This window comes from Adiantum capillus-veneris, chromosome 12 (genome assembly GCF_014529385.1).
Source record: "Adiantum capillus-veneris isolate H3 chromosome 12, ASM1452938v2, whole genome shotgun sequence".
Classification (NCBI taxonomy): Eukaryota; Viridiplantae; Streptophyta; class Polypodiopsida; order Polypodiales; family Pteridaceae; genus Adiantum; species Adiantum capillus-veneris.
The window spans coordinates 104,107,104-104,126,276 of record NC_140942.1 but is presented as its reverse complement, the minus strand read 5'-3'; the positions used below and the strand labels follow the sequence as shown (position 1 = coordinate 104,126,276).

The window sequence follows — 19,173 nt, the reverse complement described above, 5'->3', positions numbered from 1 at the left end:
ACTTCGAGGAAGCGACCTTGATTCGAGCAAAAGAAGAAGCCTAAGAAATTGCAAGGTCGTCCTTGGGTTCTTCGTCTTGGGTTCAGATTCACTAGATCTCAGGTAACTCAGATGTTCAAGTTGAAATCCATCACCTAGCGCATAGTTCATGCACTAATTGTACTTTCAACACCAAAGTGTTTGATAAGCACGATCTTCTCCGTTTCTTCGGGAAGATCAATGGTTACGACATGACCGTGCTTCTTGATAATGGAAGCTCACACAATTTTGTGGATGCAAAATTTGTGTAGAAACTGCGTCTGCAGCAGACGTGGGACAGTGACCATGAGTGTCGCGTGAAGATGGTTCGTGGCAAGGATATAGATGTATGGTTCCTGATTTGACGCTTGAGCTAGCTGATGACAAAGAGAACCTGGATTTCCACATCATGCACATAGATAGAGCATATTGTATTTTAGGAATTCCATGGTTTTATGATAAACAAGACATGTTGTATATAGACTATGTACATCACTCTTGTTTTTGTTAAACAGGACATGCCTCATGTATGTGTTTTGCTTTGTAATCAGATTTTTGTAAATAATGGTTCTGCAATACCAATTGTTATTGCTTTGGAAATGTTTAAGGATACAAAGTCTTTCGATGTTGACTTTTATTAGTGGATACCATCTACTTGGTTTGACTCATTAGTGCTTGGTACTTTTGTCACTAAATTTTGTAAAAATGTTTTATGTTCTTCTGTTGAACTTTAGGATTTTGACAAATCCAATCCTATCTGAGGAATCATGATTGATTTTAAGGATGTTTTTTGTAAGGACATGGGTCCTATGGGAAAGGCCATTGGCACGGCCGGACAGTGTGTACGCTAGGAGGAGGCACGGTTGGGTGGAGACTAGCACACGCATTACCATTGCCCTTTCACTGGTATCCGAGCTATTTTTGGGAGGAGGCGAAAAGCGGGTTGCATGTGCGTGCGACGTTCTGTTTCTCTCCCACGTTCCGCAAACAGCGACGTCTCCATTGTGCAACAAAAGAAGACAGGGGCACGCTTTCCTGTGCGCATCGTGCGGACACACAGTGACAGCCGACTGCGATCCCGACCGTCCCATTTACGCCTTCCACAATGCACGACTAAGACGGGCGACCAAGGCAAACTCGACGGCACCGAGGCTCCGAAGGCTTTTGTTGGCGCCGTTGGCTGCGCGCGTAGGAAGGCCCGCTTAACCCTTGCATGAAGGAGGGTTGAACGTACCCCATGAGGGTAAGAGGCCAACACTTTACCATCAAGCTATTGACTCTTGTTGTGTATAACAAGGAAAGATAGCCTACTTGTGTTGAAAGAAAAACTAGAAGGAAAGGGAAAGCTTCAAACTTCAAGGAAGTAGCTTCACCCTTCCTTTTCACTTCGTGGAGGAAGGCAAGTTTCCCTCCAAAAATTCTTTTTTTCTCAAGGAGGTAGCTTCAAAGTAAACTAAAGCCTTCACAAAAACGACGGGTTTCTGTGAAGAATCAACAAAGGTGTTCTTTCAACGAACGACAAGTGAAGCGCTCAAATTCTCGCAAGGCGAGGTTCGCATGCAACGCAAATTGCGGAGCATACAAAACACAAAGACTTCAAATTATTGTACAACTTGTCGTTTTTGTTTCTCTCTTTGCATTAGTGTGTGTTTACCATGGCCAGTGAGGATATCCCACCTACACACACGTTTGATTTTGAGCACGTAGATCAAAATCAGGGCACCACGGATGCGGCTGACACTAATATGCATGATGACGATGATCTAGGAGATCATGGCCTTGTAGATATGGCTGCTTTCAAGACTTTGGAAAATCGCCAAAGTGTACTTGAACGCAACCTCTCTGCACTTCATGCAAATGTTACCAATCTTACGGAGTTACTTGTGAAATTTATGAATTCACAGACGACTCAAGGAGCCACAAGCGGCACGGTTCAAGGGAACCAAGCTCGCACGACTCAAGGAGTCTAAGAGACAAATGCTGCAGAAGATGCAGAAGGTAGCAATGCATTACTTAAGAATATCACCATTCTTGAATTTCACGGGGAAGAGCGTGATCGCAACAAAGATGCGGTCAATACGTTCTTACACAAATGGAGTGATATTCATCGATTGAGACACACCCCGGATATAAAGACGGTTGTGGAAACAAGTCTCTCTCTTAAAGGCAAGGCCTATAAGTGGTGGATGACATTTCCAATAGATGCTCGTCCTCCGTCTTGGGTTGCGTTTCAAGCTTCTTTCTCCAAAGCGTTTTTGGACTCCAATGAAGAAGATAAGAATTGGTTAGCATGGGATGCATGCCGCATGTCTGGCCTCTCTCTCACATAGTACCTTTCAAAGTATCGGGAAATCATATTAAAACTAGAGGTCTAGATGAATTCCAAAAGATACTGGGTTTTATTAGGGGTCTTGACAAAGACTATCGTCTTCATGTCAAGACTCAACATCCAAAAACTTTGGAAGAAGACATCAGTCATGCCCAAAGATATGATGATGACCAAGAGAGGAAAGGAAATGTTCCCTACACTTAAGAATAATTTTGCTAAGAGACAATGGCGAGGTAGATCTCCCACACGTTCCAAGAGGAATAAGAGACAATCTACCTCTCCACGCCCACAAGAGGCTAAGAAGCCTAAGCACTCACGAGATAGTGGTCTCTCAGCACTGCCGATTTTTAGCCTGCCAAGAAACACAATTTGTGTTTTAGATGTCTTTCGGATCAATATAACAAGAAAGATTGTCCTCTTTTGCAAGGCAAAGAAAGGCCATGCACACGGTGCAACGCCTCACATTAGATTCATCTCCTAAATATTGTGCTGTAGAGGTTCTTCATATGGAAGAAAAGCACAAGTGTTGTGTGCCTGCTTCAATGTGGCAGCCCACCTTTGACCCCTTAGATTTGATTCGCATGCATGGCACTATTAACGGACAACGTGTTTGTATTTTAGTGGATGATGGTGCAAGTCATAACCTCTTGAACTATAAGCTAGTCAAGAAATTGAAGCTTACACAAACTCCCTGCTCTCACAAGTATGTGGTGGAGCAGATGTCTGGGAATGATAAAGAACTATGGGACACGGTAGTTCAAGGGGTTGAGCTTATTGTTCAAGATCATACGCTGACCCTTGACTTCCAAGTTATGAACATGGACCATGCTGATGTAGTTTTAGGACGGGAGTGGCTGCATGGTTTAGGAAACACATTGCACACTAGTTATGAACACAACTGCTTATCCTTTATGGCCAATGGTAAACATGTGCTTTTGCTTGGTGAGAAAAATATACCATCTGCACCACTTATATGTACAGCCGAACTTTCTATTTTGCAGAAAGCAGATTTAATAGATGAAGTCCTTTTGTGTTACTGCTTGTCTCCAAGTCTTGTGAATTCTCAAGAGCAGAGTGCGGTGAATTCTAGTAATGGTATGCAAAGTACAATGAATTCTACTGATAAACAAAGTGTTAACAAATCTAACGAGCAAAGTTCTCTCAATTTTAATTCTATAGAGCAACGTGCAACTGTTGTAAAACAAACATTACAGGAATTACAAGATTCTCCATCCCAGCATAACTCTAGTTTACTTTCTCCTTTTGCACGGCAAAAGTTGACTCACTTACTCACGGAGTATAGTGACATGTTCTCAAGTGATTTACCACCGGGTTCACCCCCTACACGTGATGTGTAGCATGGCATAGATGTCTTGCCAGGCACTAAACCGGTGAGTAAACCACCTTATCGTATGAGTGCTAAAGAAGTCAAGGAGGTTGAGAGTCAGTTGGCTGACTACCTCGCCCGTGGTTTCATTAGACCTAGCACTTCGCCTTGGGCATCACCAATTCTATTGGTGAAAAGGAAAGATGGTACTAGGCGAATGTGCGTAGATTCTCACGGATTAGACGCCATAACCATCAAGAACAAGTATCCTCTGCCAAGAGTAGATGAGTTGTTTGATCAACTCCATGAGGCAAGATACTATACAAAGATAGATCGTTCAGGATACCACCAGGTGCGTATCCTTTTACAAGATATCTTCAAAATTTCCTTTAGAACATGGTACGGGCATTTTGAATTTTTGGTTATGCCTTTTGGTCTAACCAATGCTCCAGCTACATTTATGACACTCATGGATAGTTTCTTACGTCCCTATCTTGGAAAATTTGTTGTGGTTTTCCTTGATGACATTCTCATTTACAGTAAGACTGAAGATGAACACATAGAACACTTACGATTAATGTTCGAACAGCTACGAGCTCACACGCTGTATGCTAAGCAAAGCAAGTGCGATTTCTTTAAAACAGAGATACATTACCTCGGTCATGTGATCTCTTATTCTGGCATCAAGATGGACACTGACAAGGTCGCTATCATTCTTCGATGGCCACATCCCAACACAGTTGAGGAGCTTCAAATATTTTTAGGCATGGCTGGATTTTATCGACAGTATATCCGTGACTATGCCAAGATCACTGGTCCTATGACGGATGAACTTAATGCAAAAGGTAAGACCTTTTCTTGGGAAGAAGCCCAAAAACGTAGTTTCGAACAACTCAAGGTAGCTATAGCCACTGCTCCCATCCTAGCAATCGTCGACCCACTTAAGCCGTTTGTGGTAGAGACTGATGCTAGTGATAAAGCCATTGGTGCGGTACTTCTCCAGGAAGGAAGACCTATAGCCTTTGAAAGTAAAAAGTTAGATAGAGCTCAACAGAATTATTTTGTTTATGAGAGAGAGCTCTATGCCATAATTCACGCTTTACGAAAGTGACGACACTATTTATATGGTGCCGAGTTTGAAGTATTTTTGACCATAAGAGTATCAAATGGTTTACTACTCAAACAGACTTGAAGGGCCGTAAAGCTAGATGGGCAGAAATCCTTCAAGATTATGATTGTAAGCTACGATATCGCAAGGGGCGATATAATGTTGAAGCGGATGCATTAAGTTGGATACCTTAGATTAATTCACTTGCTTTCACGGATCTAAAGAGTGGATTTTTGGAGGCATTACGTGGCAAGTGTGCACAAGATCAATCATATGCTAAAGTGTAGAGTGCAGTTTTAAAAAGGGATCCCTCACACTCACATGTCTCTGAACAGCGAGATCAACATGTCTCCGTACGCGCAGATAGAAACTCCAACACACAGAGCTCCACTCCTACTCAAGAAGAGCTTAAGCGATGGAAGAATTTTTCCATCGATGATGGCTACTTACTCCACAAAGGTAGAGTATGTGTGCCAAAGGACTCAGACACTAGTCGCCAATCTTATTTGAGTGTCACGATAGTCCAAGTGCTGGTCATCCAGGTATTTGTAAGACGTATGCCTTAGTTCGACGGCAATTTTATTGGCCGGGCTTACATCATGATGTTCAAGAGTACGTGTCACAAGGCGGGCACCACGTGCCAATAGAAAAGAACAGATTGAAACAGACTTTTAGCACTTCAATAACAACTGAATTGAGAGAGAGAGACGACACGCGACACGGAGTGGAGGAATTCCACCCCAGAGAGTATTGGCCCCAAACCTTGGCGCCGCTTTCGGTATTTTTTTATATTGCATCATCAAAGTACAAGCTGGTACTCGAGACTCTGCATCTTCTCCAGGAAGCATGCCAGAGAATGAGCCCTAGCCTTATATTTAAAGGCCCTTAGCCTGAAAAGCAATCACAATCTGGAGTTCAAATATATAGTAGGGAAGGATAATCCAATGGTAGATCTGCTATCTAAAGCAAGGTATGAAGATGAAGAGAATATGGTCATTGAGGGAGATGTAGGTACAAAGTTTTATACCATTGCACATGCAAGAAGTGATGATATGCGGTCGACAAATATTGGACGGTATTTGAGTACAAATAATATAAAGTTTGGAAACAAGTGTTCTCAACAATATACTTCTTGGGTGGAAGTATTTGGGAATCTTTTTACGAGAACAGAGTTCTTAAGGTTAGACAATTCTTGTGTACGATTAATAATAAGAGTCTGCAAGGACTTTGGGTCACTTGAATCCCACGTTTGCACAAAGGATTCAACTTTGTTGAAAATGAGTTCATACGGACTCCGATCTCACAAGGCTTAAACCATATCCCAAAGAAACACCTAAATCCTCACTTGGCTATTGCTGCCTTGATGGTTTTGCCTTGATGGTTTTACTGATTTGGCAGGATTACTTCAATTGGAGGAAGATGTAAAACATGACATAGCTCACACAATCTATGAAATTTTTTCTCAAAAAGTGGGTGAGTTATTGCACTTTTGGACGGACCTGTCACAAAAATCACAAAATGTATAACGGTGTCAGGAGTTTTTTGGAGCAAGGGATTGCACATATGTACATACACATGCATGGTGCATCAAATAAAGAATTGCCCATTTTCCAGAGCCAGGTGGTTACGTGGGGCCCACATGTGTACATGTAGAACAACATGTACATAGTGTATCGATTTTCACTATCACCTATACCAGTGTGTTTTTTCTATAATAATGAGGAGTTGGTAGCGCGTGAAACTTCTCGAGGAAGCTATCCGCGGGCCGACGACATGAGGTAAGCAGGTGCGTCAGATGGCATCTAGTGGCGTCAGGAGGTCGAATGGGGTCAATATTTGCACGTGGATGAGTACGGACACAATGTGGATGTTTTCTTGTGATAATTATGCAGAAAGGTCATCATGAGGACCATATTTTGGGGCCACTTCACGTGGTTGCGAGACGCATTATTGGAAAAAGCTGAGTGCCAGGTGTGCGGATGATGCAAAAAGGTGACAACTATGCACTGCGAGGTCAGTTTTTGGCCTGTTCGGGGTCCGTTTGAGGTCATTTAAAAGGCCAAGGGTGTCCAAGTAATAAAGCTAAGTGTGGGAACTAAAAAAACAGAGAGAAGATCATAAAAAACGCGGAGAAGAGAGGAGGAACAGCCGCAAGTGTGTTTTTGGGATTTTTGGAGCCTGTTTTGGCCGTAAATTGCTTATCCGAGGTCGGATTTGAGCACTTTGACATTGTAGACTGGGGTTTTGGGCCGTTCCGGACGCGATGGCGCTGTCCATTTTGCCAAATTCCTCGCTCTTTTTCTGCTGTTTTTCTGTGTAATCTTCTTCGGTGAGTGAAGCCTCTGCTTAACTTGTGGTTGTATCTGGTGTATTTCTCAAATACTGTGTAAACTATTTGTCCCATTGGTGTTGGCCCAAGCTCATTTGTACCTAAACATCAGAAATTCTCCTCTTTTGAGCCGAGTTTTTGTGTGTGTGTGTGTGTGTGTGTCTTTGTGTTGAGTGGGCAAGTGGGTAAGTGGGAAGTCTCTCTCCTCTCACTCCATTGGTGTGTTCCCTGTCTCGGCTAGGTGGATTGTGTAAGCCGAGTGGTGTCCCATAGTGTGTGTGTATCATTCCAAGAGTGTGTGTCGGGTCATTATAGAGGCGTTCTGTGTGTTTCCATCCCGCTCACATTCTTTTGGCGCTCCCACGGAGGATCTTCTTCGAGTACCTTCTGCTTCGAGCTTTAAGCTTCGAGATTCGGGATTACAGGTTGCAGACTACAGGTTACAGGGACAGGTACAGGTACAGGTGATTAAGACAGGTACAGGTAGCTGGAGTACAGTGATATACTAGCAGTGGAGTCACTTGCAGTTGTTGTGGGTATGCATCACTTGGCGCCTGTTTGAGCGCATTGTCTGCTAGATTGTACGTTACTTGTGGAAACTGCCATTGTACGCCTTTGTGGAGCCATACTTGGTTTTATTTGGCAGTCCCAGCCATTTCTGAAACTTAGGTCTGGAAGATAGTCATTTCTGAGACTTGACTATACGAGATTTGCATAAGGCTTCCTGTGAGGGTCGATAACGTGAGGTTTTATTGAGCTGTGGGATTCTCAAATGTGGAGATCTTTTCGGTGATACAGGTAGCTGGAGCACCCTTTTTGTGACCTCGCCAATAGGCTATGTACTAGTGATTCCTACTTGATGCTCGGGTTCTATTGTTGGCAGTTTATGCATACATATACAGTCTATATTTTGGGTTCTTACTGCTCTACTTCTGGGAAACTCTGTCAAAATTTTTCCAAGTTATGATGGTTGGTCTTTTGGTCTTTTAAGCCATTTATGTTGTTATGTTGCTGAAATTTTGGCAAAATCAAAGGATAAGTCAGGTGTGCCTTCTTGGAAGCTGCATGGTTGACTTTAATGGATGATCAAAATGGCCCTCAATTCACTCCTTTTCATTTAACTCAGAGAATCCAGATAAATGTTCATGTGTCCAGGAAGATTTTTTTCCAGCAGCGCATAGTCTTTATGTTCGGGCCAAGAAGAGTAAGAGAGATCTTGGAATGTCCTTTGCCTGTTGAAATTCCAATGATTAACTATGAAAACTCAGTTGATGTGCATGTGTTTGTCCTTATCTAAAGCTGAGCTCCATTGAAGTTTCTGGGGATTGGGTAGTGAAAAGTTTTAGGTTCTTGCACGTGTGTTCGAAGGGGTTCTCAAAGCATCGTAACTTGGGTAGCCATGGCTTTCTCTTATCCGGAGTTTCATGGAAGAAGTGATGAAGATGTGAAAGACTTTTTGGAAAAGATGGAGGTTGCCTGCATTAGCAATCAGATTCATGACCCGGCACAAATGCTACGTCTTCTCCAAATCTGTTTGAAGAGTGATGCACGAGTTTGGTCCAAAGCATTTGAAGAGGAGTTGCGTGTGGCTGATCCACCTGTAAGATTGAGTTGGGACAATCTACGGCATGGATTGAAAGTGGAGTTTGTGAAGATAGAAGATCCTGACAAAGTGTGGCAAGAAGTACAGGCTTTAGTGCAAAAGGAAGGTGAGCTAGTAGATGCGTACATACGTAAGTTCTCATTGGCATGGGAGAGGATGTGCAAGGCCTTAGCACCACAGGTACCTCCACTTGACATGATGAAGAAGGATAGGTTCTTGGCTGAATATACGTTGGAGAGTGGAGCTAAAGAAGCCTAGGACATATGAAGATGCACTAGAGGTAGCAAGGAACAAAGAGTGGAAGCTGAGGAAAATGAGCCAGTTAGGGGTGGAGTCTTTGCCCATGAGATCTGAATTTCAGCCTATGGACTCTTTACAAGGTCGCATGCTAGGGGTTCATCATGAACCGATGGTTTCTGTTACTCCTCAGGTTATGCCAACAGTGGTCACTACAGCAGTGCAAGATGATGGGCTAAGGCAAGACATGAGGCAAGTGGTAGATTTAATGAAGAATCTCAGCCTAAACATGCTAGGTCAAGTGGGAAATAATCGAGGTCGAGGGAGGTTTGCAAATCAGCCAAGAGGTGAAGAAAGACCTAGGAATGGTGTTGGACAAAGCAATGGTAGGTTTTGGAGGCAGACGTCCACATGTTATAGTTGTGGAGAGTTGGGCCACATCAGCCCGCAATGTGATAAGCCACCAAGGATGGGGGGAGACATGTATCCATTGCCAAGACAGGTGTTAACTAGGTCCAGTGATTATGGCATCGAAATTAAGGGAGATGAAGGAACCAGTGGATTAACCTAGGAGGAAAAGGGAAAGACAAAAGTGCTAAGTGTAGTCACGTTGGAGAAGGCATCAAAGCTAGAGGATACATTAGTGATGCCTATTGGGAAGAGGACCACAGAGGAAAAGGAAGGAAGAAGTGCCCCAGGTCCTAGCAAGAAGAAGGGAAAGAGCCATGAAGGCGAGGCTGTCAAGTCCAAGAGGAAAAGGAGGGCTCGTCGCAAGTTTCATGTTTCAGATTTTCCACTAGGGGATGGGCAATTAAGCTATGACTTGAAGGAGGAACTGACAAGCAGGAAGGCAGATGTTACTTTTGGGCAGCTTATAGAGATGGTGCCTAAGCTAAAGCGACAGTGGAAGAGAATGGTTAACCCAATGGAGAAAGAGCCAGAGAGAGGTTCAGTAAAGGTGTTGGCGATGGATGAGCTACTAGACATTTGTCCAATAGTAGATGTGTGGCATAAAAGAAAAAATCTGGGATATGGCTATGCTGATGGCGGAGCCCAAATATGTGTCATAACACACTCATGCGTTGAGAAGATGGGTCTTACAGTGACCAGGGTGTCAGGCTTCCGGATCAGATTGACAAACCATCAAAAAGTAAAATGTTTAGGTGTTGTAAAGAGCTTAGAAGTGGATGCGTATGATGCAAAGGCGGTGGTTGATTTTCATGTGATGCCAGCGGGGTTGGGAGCATATCCTATCATACTGGGCAGGCCATGGTTACGTGCAGTGGGAGCTGTTCAAGATTGGCGACGTGGTACAATTAGCCTCTATGGAAAGACAGGTGCCAAGAAGCTTTATAATATGGACACAAGGAAACGATTAGAGGAGCTTTATGAAGATGAGAATGGGTCTAGTGATGAAGACTATTCCACAGTGTCTGATGAGGACAGTGATAGTACTACCAGCAGTGATGAGGATGCTGATGTTGCATTTCTTTTGATGGACAAAGGAATCCAGGAGTTTGGTGTAGTCGCATTTACAAATAAGGTTGAAGATGAAAGTGAAGGGCCTTATGACGTGATTGAAGGGCTGATGCAAACCAAGGTTGAGTTGTCAAAGAAGCAGGAATTGATGACACAAATGATAAGTGGAGACCTCTCAGCTATGGAGAAGGAGATATATTTGCACATGTTGGCTAGTTTTCGTGATTTGTTCATTACTTCATATGAAGAGATCAGAGGGTTCAAGGGTGAAGAGATGCATATAGAGCTGAAAGAAGGTGCTAAGCCAGTGCGACAAAGGCTAAGACGGATGGGTCAAGAGCAAATGGAAGCCTTGCGGGAAGAGGTGGACAAGTTATTGAAGGCAGGGTTCATAGTCCCAGTGGAGACCACGGAATGGGCGAGTCCATTAGTAGTCAGTCTAAAGAAGGATGGGAAGTGGAGGATTTGTGTAGATTTTAAACCCTTAAATGCAGCCACTAAGAAGAACCCATATCCTCTTCCATTCATTGATCAGATCTTGGATTCCGTGGCAGGTTATGAGAGGTATAGTGTGTGTGATGGTTTTTCAGGCTATTTTCAATTGAAGATTGCTCTTAAAGACCGCACAAAGACAACTTTTATTACGCCTTGGGGCTGTTATTGCTACACGGTATTGCTATTTGGGTTGTCAAATGGACCATCTTTCTATCAAGAGAGAGCAAATTGGGTATTTAAACCATTCATTGGTAGTTGTGTTAAAGCTTTTATGGACGACTTTTGTGTCTATAGCAGTAGGGCTGAACATCATGAGAAGCTGCAGATGGTATTGGCTCGATATGATGAATGTGGAGGACAACTAAATCCCAAGAAATGTCATCTAGCACAGCCAAGGGTGAAGTTATTGGGCCATATGGTGTCAGAAAATGGCATTGAAGCTGATCCAGATAAGGTTAAGTCTATTATTTTTCTTCCATCACCTACGAGTACGAAGCAATTGGCAACCTTTATACACAAAGTGAAGTACATGGCACGGTTTATTCCATTGTCGCTTCTTTATCCATTACAGCAAGTGGCAAAGCATGATCCATTGCAATGGGATGACAAGTGTGAAGAAGTGTTTCAAGAGGTGTTAGGGGGGTTGTCAGCCATGCATTCTCCTGATTGGGAGAAAGTGTTTTATGTAAATCTATCAGTAGGGGATGATGCCATTGAAGCCATGCTATTGCAAAAGGGGAAGGGCAGCCATTATATGAGGCTAGTGTATTGTGCAAGCCGAGTGAAGTTGGTAGCAGAGAGAAAGTTCTCGGAAGTAGAGCTAGTGATGGCCAGTGTAATATTTGCTTGTCGACGATTTCGTCATTACTTGCTACCACGACCTTTTGTTTTCTTGACGAGTTGTCTTTTTGCCACAGTTAATTAATGGTACTAACATGTCAAATATGGTGAAGAAATGGGTAATTGAGCTGCAAGAGTTTGAGTTCTCTTTTCTAGTGGAAGACAGTACAAGGGCTACCCTAGCTGATTTGTTGACCTACAAGGAGAATCCCCTTATTGTTAAGGAAGAGGTGGTGAGAAAGGTAGTTGAAGAATTGCCACAGATCAACAATGCACATGTGTTGTTCTTTGATGGTTCATACAGAAAGAGCCATGATGCAGCTTTAGGGGGTATAGCACTTTATGATCCAGAGGGGAAGCTAGTATGCAAGAGGGGGTTCAAATTGGATGCTCATAGTAACAATGAGGTTGAATATGCTACTCTGGAAGCCGGATTACACATTTGTTTGAAGCACGGGGTTCGAAGGTTGAGCATAAAAGGTGATGTCTTGTTAGTGGAAGCAAGTGCTGGGTGTGTGGAAGAGCAAGAACAGCTCATTGAAGGAAATGTGTTTCAGAATTAAAGGTCTGTTAAAAAAGTTTGAAGCATGGAGCATCAGACACATTGAACATGCTCTAAATGGAGAGGCACATGAAGCAGCTCAAAGCATGATTGGGGAGCTATTTGTGTTGAGGACCACTTTACCTCTTTATCATGGCCGAGAAAGTTTGGCTCAAGAAGAGGAGTTTTTGCTAACAGGAATCATTCCAAAGGAGTTTCAGAAGTGTAAGAAGTATGGTTTTGTGCGTAGAGCATATAGGTACAAATTGATTGGTGATGTCTTATACATGAAAGGGGCTGATCTCGTGTTGAGACGTGTACCTTGGCGGGAGGAGCTTTATAGAGTGTTGGAAGAGAATCATGAAGGCGCATGTGGCGGCCATTTTGCTCTAAAGATCACCTTGCATAAGATCTTGCAAGAGGGGTATGTCCGGCCTAGTTTGCACAAGGATGTTCACCATTGGTGTAGGTCTTGCAATAGGTGTCAAGCATTTGGGAAGAGAGTGTTGAAGCCAGAGCTACGAAAAACCATTATGGCATTTGATGTGTTTGAAAAGTGGGGGATTGATGCAATAGGCCCATTACCTATTACAAGCAGGGGCAAAAGCTATATTTTGACTGCAGTGGACTATCTCCCTAGATGGGCAGAGGCTATAGCAGTAAAACAGATCACTGCAAAGGATGTGGCAAAATTTGTGTATGATGAAATATGTTGCAAGTTTGGGGTGCCACTGGAGCTACTTTCAGATAAGGGGCCAGGCTTTAGAGCTAAACTGCTAGACTTCTTATGCGTGAAGATGAAGATTAAGCACCAGCATACCACTCCTTATTACCCGCAATGTAATGGCTTAAATGAAAGGTTCAATGGTGAGTTGGTACAAATTCTTTCGAAAGTGACAGAGCACCAAGGAAAGAATTGGGATTTGGAATTGCCTAGTGCATTATGGGCTTACCGTACTTCGGTGAAGACAGGTACAGGGTTTACTCCATTTCATTTGGTGTATGGAAAGGAAGCACTATTGCCTGTGGAGGTAGAGTTGCTTGCAGTAAAGATGCTAGAGAAGTTGCTTGGGCCGCCTAGTGATGCGTTCAAAGAGAGGCTATTACAGTTACAAGAGGTTCAGTTGGATAGGATGAGTGCATTGGAGCATTATGGGCAGATGCAGGATAAGGCTTTGGCAAAGATAAATGAAAAGGTCAAAAGTAAGGGTATCAAGAAGCATGGCTTGGTTTTGCGCTACAACAGTAAGCTAGACAACACCTTCCAAAAGAAGTTTCAAATTAAGTGGGAAGGCCCTTTCAAGGTAGTGGAGTGTTTTCCAAATGGTACATATCAGTTGGCTAACCTGGATGGGATTTTACATAAGTCAAGGGTAAATGGATTGCGTCTTAAATTATATCATGCCAGGTTAATGATGGTGGAGCAAGATGAGTTGTCTGCAGAACAAGTAATGTCTGTGAGGGATGAGGAGACCTGTGACGCGGAGTCATGTCTCTTTTTGCTCCTGCTGATCATGAATGATCTAGCAGGCTAGGGTATGGACAAATTATGTCAAGAGTTTTTTGGAGCAAGGGATTGCACATATGTACATACACATGCATGGTATATCAAATAAAGAATTGCCCATTTTTCAGAGCCAGGTGGTTACGTGGGGCCCACATGTGTACAGGTAGGACAGTATGTACATAGTGCATCGATTTTCACTATCACCTATACCAGTGTGTTTTTTCTATAATAATGAGGAGTTGGTAGCGCGTAAAACTTCTCGAGGAAGCTATCCGCGGGCCGACGACATGAGGTAAGCAGGTGCGTCAGATGGCATCTAGTGGCGTCAGGAGGTCGAATGGGATCAATATTTGCACGTGGATGAGTACGGACACAATGTGGATGTTTTCTTGTGATAATTATGCAGAAAGGTCATCACGAGGACCATATTTTGGGGCCACTTCACGTGGTTGCGAGACGCATTATTGGAAAAAGCTGAGTGCCAGGTGTGCGGATGATGCAAAAAGGTGACAACTATGCACTGCGAGGTCAGTTTTTGGCTTGTTCGGGGTCCGTTGAGGTCATCTAAAAGGCCAAGGGTGCCCAAGTAATAAAGCTAAGTGTGGGAACTAAAAAAATAGAGAGAAGACCAGAAAAAACGTGGAGAAGAGAGGAGGAACAGTCGCAAGTGTGTTTTTGGGGTTTTTGGAGCCTGTTTTGGTCGTAAATTGCTCATCTGAGGTCGGATTTGAGCACTTTGACATTGTAGACTGGGGTTTTGGGCCGTTCCGGACGTGATGGCGCTGTCCATTTTGCCAAATTCCTCACTCTTTTTCTGCTGTTTTTCTGTGTAATCTTCTTCGGTGAGTGAAGCCTCTGCTTAACTTTGTGGTTGTATCTGGTGTATTTCTCAAATACTGTGTAAACTATTTGCCCCATTGGTGTTGGCCCAAGCTCATTTGTACCTAAACATCAGAAATTCTCCTCTTTTGAGCCGAGTTTTTGGGGGTGTGTGTGTGTGTGTGTGTGTGTGTGTGTGTGTGTCTGTGTTGAGTGGGCAAGTGGGAAGTCTCTCTCCTCTCACTCCATTGGTGTGTTCCCTGTCTCGGCCAGGTGGATTGTGTAAGCCGAGTGGTGCCCCATAGTGTGTGTGTGTATCATTCCAAGAGTGTGTGTCGGGTCATTATAGAGGCGTTCTGTGTGTTTCCATCCCGCTCACAACGGCATGTGTGAATTTAGTCTTGACTGAACTTGTATGCAATACTTAATAGTAAGCAATTGATAACCAAGAGTTTTCTAAGAGATTTCTAAACGTCTCTATTAACAATATATGGCTAGTTAAGAATGCTTGGGAAGTCTTGATTAATTTATCTCCTCAAATCTACTCCCTGTTTACAATAGATATCACTCAGTGCTATGAGAATATTCCCTTGAGAGGTCAATGTGGCACGGATTAATATTACCTTCTATTCTAAATTAGAAGCTAGCTTCAAAAAAATTTCATAGTCCAAGAACCCAAATGGATAAAAACTTCGAAAGGAACCCATATCACTTAGATCAGTTGGATCTAATTAAGCTCATTTTGTTGCTTCTTGAGCATAGCTTAATTTAAACAGGTAGTTCACTTTTTATGCAACTCTTGGGCATACAAATGGGCTTTTCTTGCTCTCCTGCGATGTGCAACTTGTATCTTGCTTTGAGTATAAATGGTACAAAAAACACCTCTCCTCCGTTTAGTCAGTTAACAAGGTTTATCTTTTTAATCAGACTTTTGGGTTTATGGATGATCTCCTTAGCATAAATAACTCTTTGTTTGGTGATGAGCTTCCACAAATCTACCTTAAGTGTTAAAAGTTAATTGATCCTCACTTTAGGATTGGAACCTCATCCTTTCCTACGAAGGTGGTCTACTTAAACGTGAAAATTCGATGAAAACCTCCTCTTTTAGGACATTATGAGATTAGGTTTTGTTGGAAAAGGATAAGTTGAATATTGTTCCTTCACAAAAGCAACTAATACAAAAGCATGGTACCCAAAAGCAGATGGCTTAAAACAGGGCGCCCAGAGGCTCTCACTGTCACTTGTTTTCATAATTGATGTCGTAAAAGCTGTCATGTCAGTCCACGATTCGTGGGGCAAATCACAATGGGAATTCCGACGCGATTTCCGGCGGGTTTTCTGGGTGCCGTTTTCAGGTCAAGGTCATGCCACGTCCTCACCAGTGCCACATGAAAGCGCATTTTGTCCCCTCACAATGAAACGAAGCACAGAATGCTCAAAACGGTTTGAAACAAAGCCAAAACAGGAGGACAAAACATGTTTCTTAGGTTCAAAAACAGAAGGTATTCAATTGTCAAAATTCAAAATCAGCCATATATTGTGTGCTGTGCATTGACAGGTTCAAACAATCTGACAATCCCTATATGTAACCTTCCATTCGTGTCGGTGGATTTGTGTCATTAACGATTTTCACCATACCTTGATCAATTAGAGGGAGTTGCAGCTGTTGTTTTAGTCCTTCCAGAGGTTCTGGCTGGCTGATTTTTCTTGGTAGGGATCTAGATGCATATGATGATTTTTGACTGTGTTTTTTTCAGGCCCGTCGTGCCTTTCGAGCTTTGAAGGGATTGATGAGGCTGCAAGCTCTTGTACGGGGCCATACAGTGAGTCGCCAAGCTACTGTAACTTTAAGATGCATGCAATCTCTTGTTAGAGTACAAACGCAAGTTCGCGAAAGAAGAAATCGGAAGTCTGAAGAGCAGCAGCATTTGGAGAAAGGTTTTTCATGGCAAGAATCACAGCACCAAGATGCTATTTCCAAAAGATCCTTGGTAGGTGTAGCCTTTCCTCAATTCTATGCTTCCCTCGGTTTGCTTAACTACACATTTGTTTCATCCATGACTTCTTGGTGCTAATGTTAGCATTGATTTTACTAAAATAATATTGTTTTGAGGTGCTTTTTCCATGTGGCTGCTTTTACAAGGAGTGCTGATACAGTACCTACTGTTGAAGCCATATCCCACACTAAAGCACCTTAACAGTTTTCTTGTCCTTTGAATGCCAAGCATAGACCCCATGACTTCACCATGTAACTCATTTTGAGCCTTTCAATGCTAAGCATACAACTCAACATGAGGAACATGTTGAGGCTATATCACATTATTAAGCCTTGACAGTCACCTTTTGTTCGATGCTAAGCATAGATGTCAACAGACACCTAATGTGAAAGGAAACGTCACAATTCGTTGCCTCGACATGTCCCTCGTGAATACCCATACTTTGCTGAACATCCACCTCTCATCAATTGTAAATTTGATCTTGCAGTCAGATGCTAGCCATCTGGATGGCTGGGATGGTAGTGTGCATTCTGCTGATGAAGTTCAGGCAAAGCTCCAGTTTAAGGAGGAGGCAATGGCAAGGAGGGAAAGAGCATTGGCATATGCTTACTCTCACCAGGTCTCTCAAGTTATATTCACTTGTCGAAGTCAACTGTTGTTTCTTGTTGGGTCACTAATTTCTGTAAGTACTTGTGAAGCTTTGGAAGTCGGGGGCAATCCCAGAGTCTATGCTTCTTGCAGCTGAGCATGATAATGGCCATTGGGATTGGAACTGGTTGGAGAAGTGGATGGCAGGAAGGTCATGGGACGGTCATGCTGTAACCAAGGAAATACCTGATGTATCTTCTCTTAAGAGTCATGAAGAGCTGCAACCTGATAGTGCTTACACACATACAAGCACCCAAAAGTGGCAACCTTCTTCAACTCCTGTTCCGATGAGTCCGGCCAGATCAAGAATTTCGAAGCCTCTTTCTTATGCTCCGCCTCCTTCGTCGGCACATCAGTATTCCAGGCCTGCCATCTCTGCCAAGGGCCCACCGGCTCATTTACTTCGTTCCCAAAACTTCACACCTGCAGACAAAAAAGATGGTGAATTCCTTAAGACAAGGAGCTCTGGATTGGTCCCTGTGGCCTCCAAAGGAAGCTCAAAGCAAAGTACAACAAGCTCTTCAGCACACGATGATGATGAATTTCGTCCGGTGCCGAGCTACATGGCCTCCACGAAATCTGCACAAGCAAGGAGTCGTTCTCAAAGCACACCAAAACAACGCTCTACAACACCGGAAAGAGAGAACGTGACAGTGACAGTGAAGAAGCGGTTGTCATACCCAATATCGGGGTCATTAATTGGCAGCTCAGGGCCATTGAAGTCATCGGGAAGACAACAGGGTCCTCAACGAAGCCCTGGCCTCAGAGGAATTTCTGGGCCTTTGCACTTGTACCATTCTTATAATGACGTTAGCATAGGTTCAATTGCTTCCTTGAATGGTCAGACAAGGAGGCGCTTCAAGTAGTGGTGGTGCAAATCGTGTGTGTAAATCCCTCTGCTAGCGATTGAAGGTTGTGGGGGACTAAGTGTCTAGACGCCTATGGTGGCGCCACTGAATGCTGCTGTTATAGTGCACATTTGTGAGAACTTCATATGCGAGACAAACTTAGGTGAAGCTGCATTGTCGTTCACGTCTGCCGGTGGCTGGCACTAACAATGTGGAGCTCCTAACAAGGCACATCTCATTCTCCATGGGCTTACCCTTTCATTGATTTATGTGAACTAAGATTCAAGAAGCTGAGCTAATGTAACTTAGATTACAATATTGTTTCTGCAAATAGTAAAGATTAATGGGGTAATGATTAGCATCTTGGACTAATTACCATAATTGAGAAGAGGAATAGCAAAAGAACATAAGCATTAGCAGGGACAAATGGCAGTGCAAGAAGGTGATGCTGAATCCTCATTACACATGATGTGTGCGTGCACATTGCATGGGCTAATCTGCTCGCACACTTACCCTCTAACAAGCCCATGCACACATTTCTTTCTGGGTTAATCCGAGTTCCCATATGTACTTGTGAAGATTCCATGGAGCCTGTTCTCAGTAAAAGACTATCCAAAGGAATTTAAGAGCATTTGAAAAATGGTTGCTTTAGAAGTCAGGATTTTGTTTGATGGGCAGCCGAACTGCTTCATGAACCAAGTGTTTGTAAAACTGACATCATTCTCACCCATTCTCACTTGCAATGAATTTCCAGAGTAATTAGTTCAGTGTAATTGTCCAAAAGAGGGATTTTATTTTGAACCCAAAATCCATGGTGTGTGTGTGAAAACTATTAGCTCACTCTATCATGTGGCAATCTGCCCACTTGCCATGTATTCTCCAACACGGTCCTTTCGACTTCAACCTACATATAGCCTTGACAAGTTCTGCTGTGCGGGAATAACCGCTTTCAGAGAGGAGAAGGCAACATGACAGCCTGCTTAACAACGGTGCTTTGGCATGCTGATTAGTTTTTGACAAAGCCTTGACCTTCAGCTCATTGTCATCG

General features: G+C 43.2%; 1 protein-coding gene across 3 annotated transcripts in view; it reads left to right on the top strand.

Annotated features, from left to right (window-relative positions):
- LOC147446249 (protein IQ-DOMAIN 3-like) overlaps positions 1–18,477 on the top strand; it is a 38,179-nt gene extending 19,702 nt beyond the window's left edge. For all 3 annotated transcript variants that reach the window (XM_086525507.1, XM_086525509.1, XM_086525508.1), the window contains 3 exons: positions 16,390–16,623; positions 17,117–17,248; positions 17,328–18,477. In XM_086525507.1, the coding sequence (XP_086381633.1) occupies positions 16,390–16,623; positions 17,117–17,248; positions 17,328–18,143 (1,182 nt within the window). In that variant the 3' untranslated portion in view covers positions 18,144–18,477. The remainder of the gene's footprint in view (positions 1–16,389; positions 16,624–17,116; positions 17,249–17,327) is intronic.
- Positions 18,478–19,173: the final 696 nt, after the last annotated feature.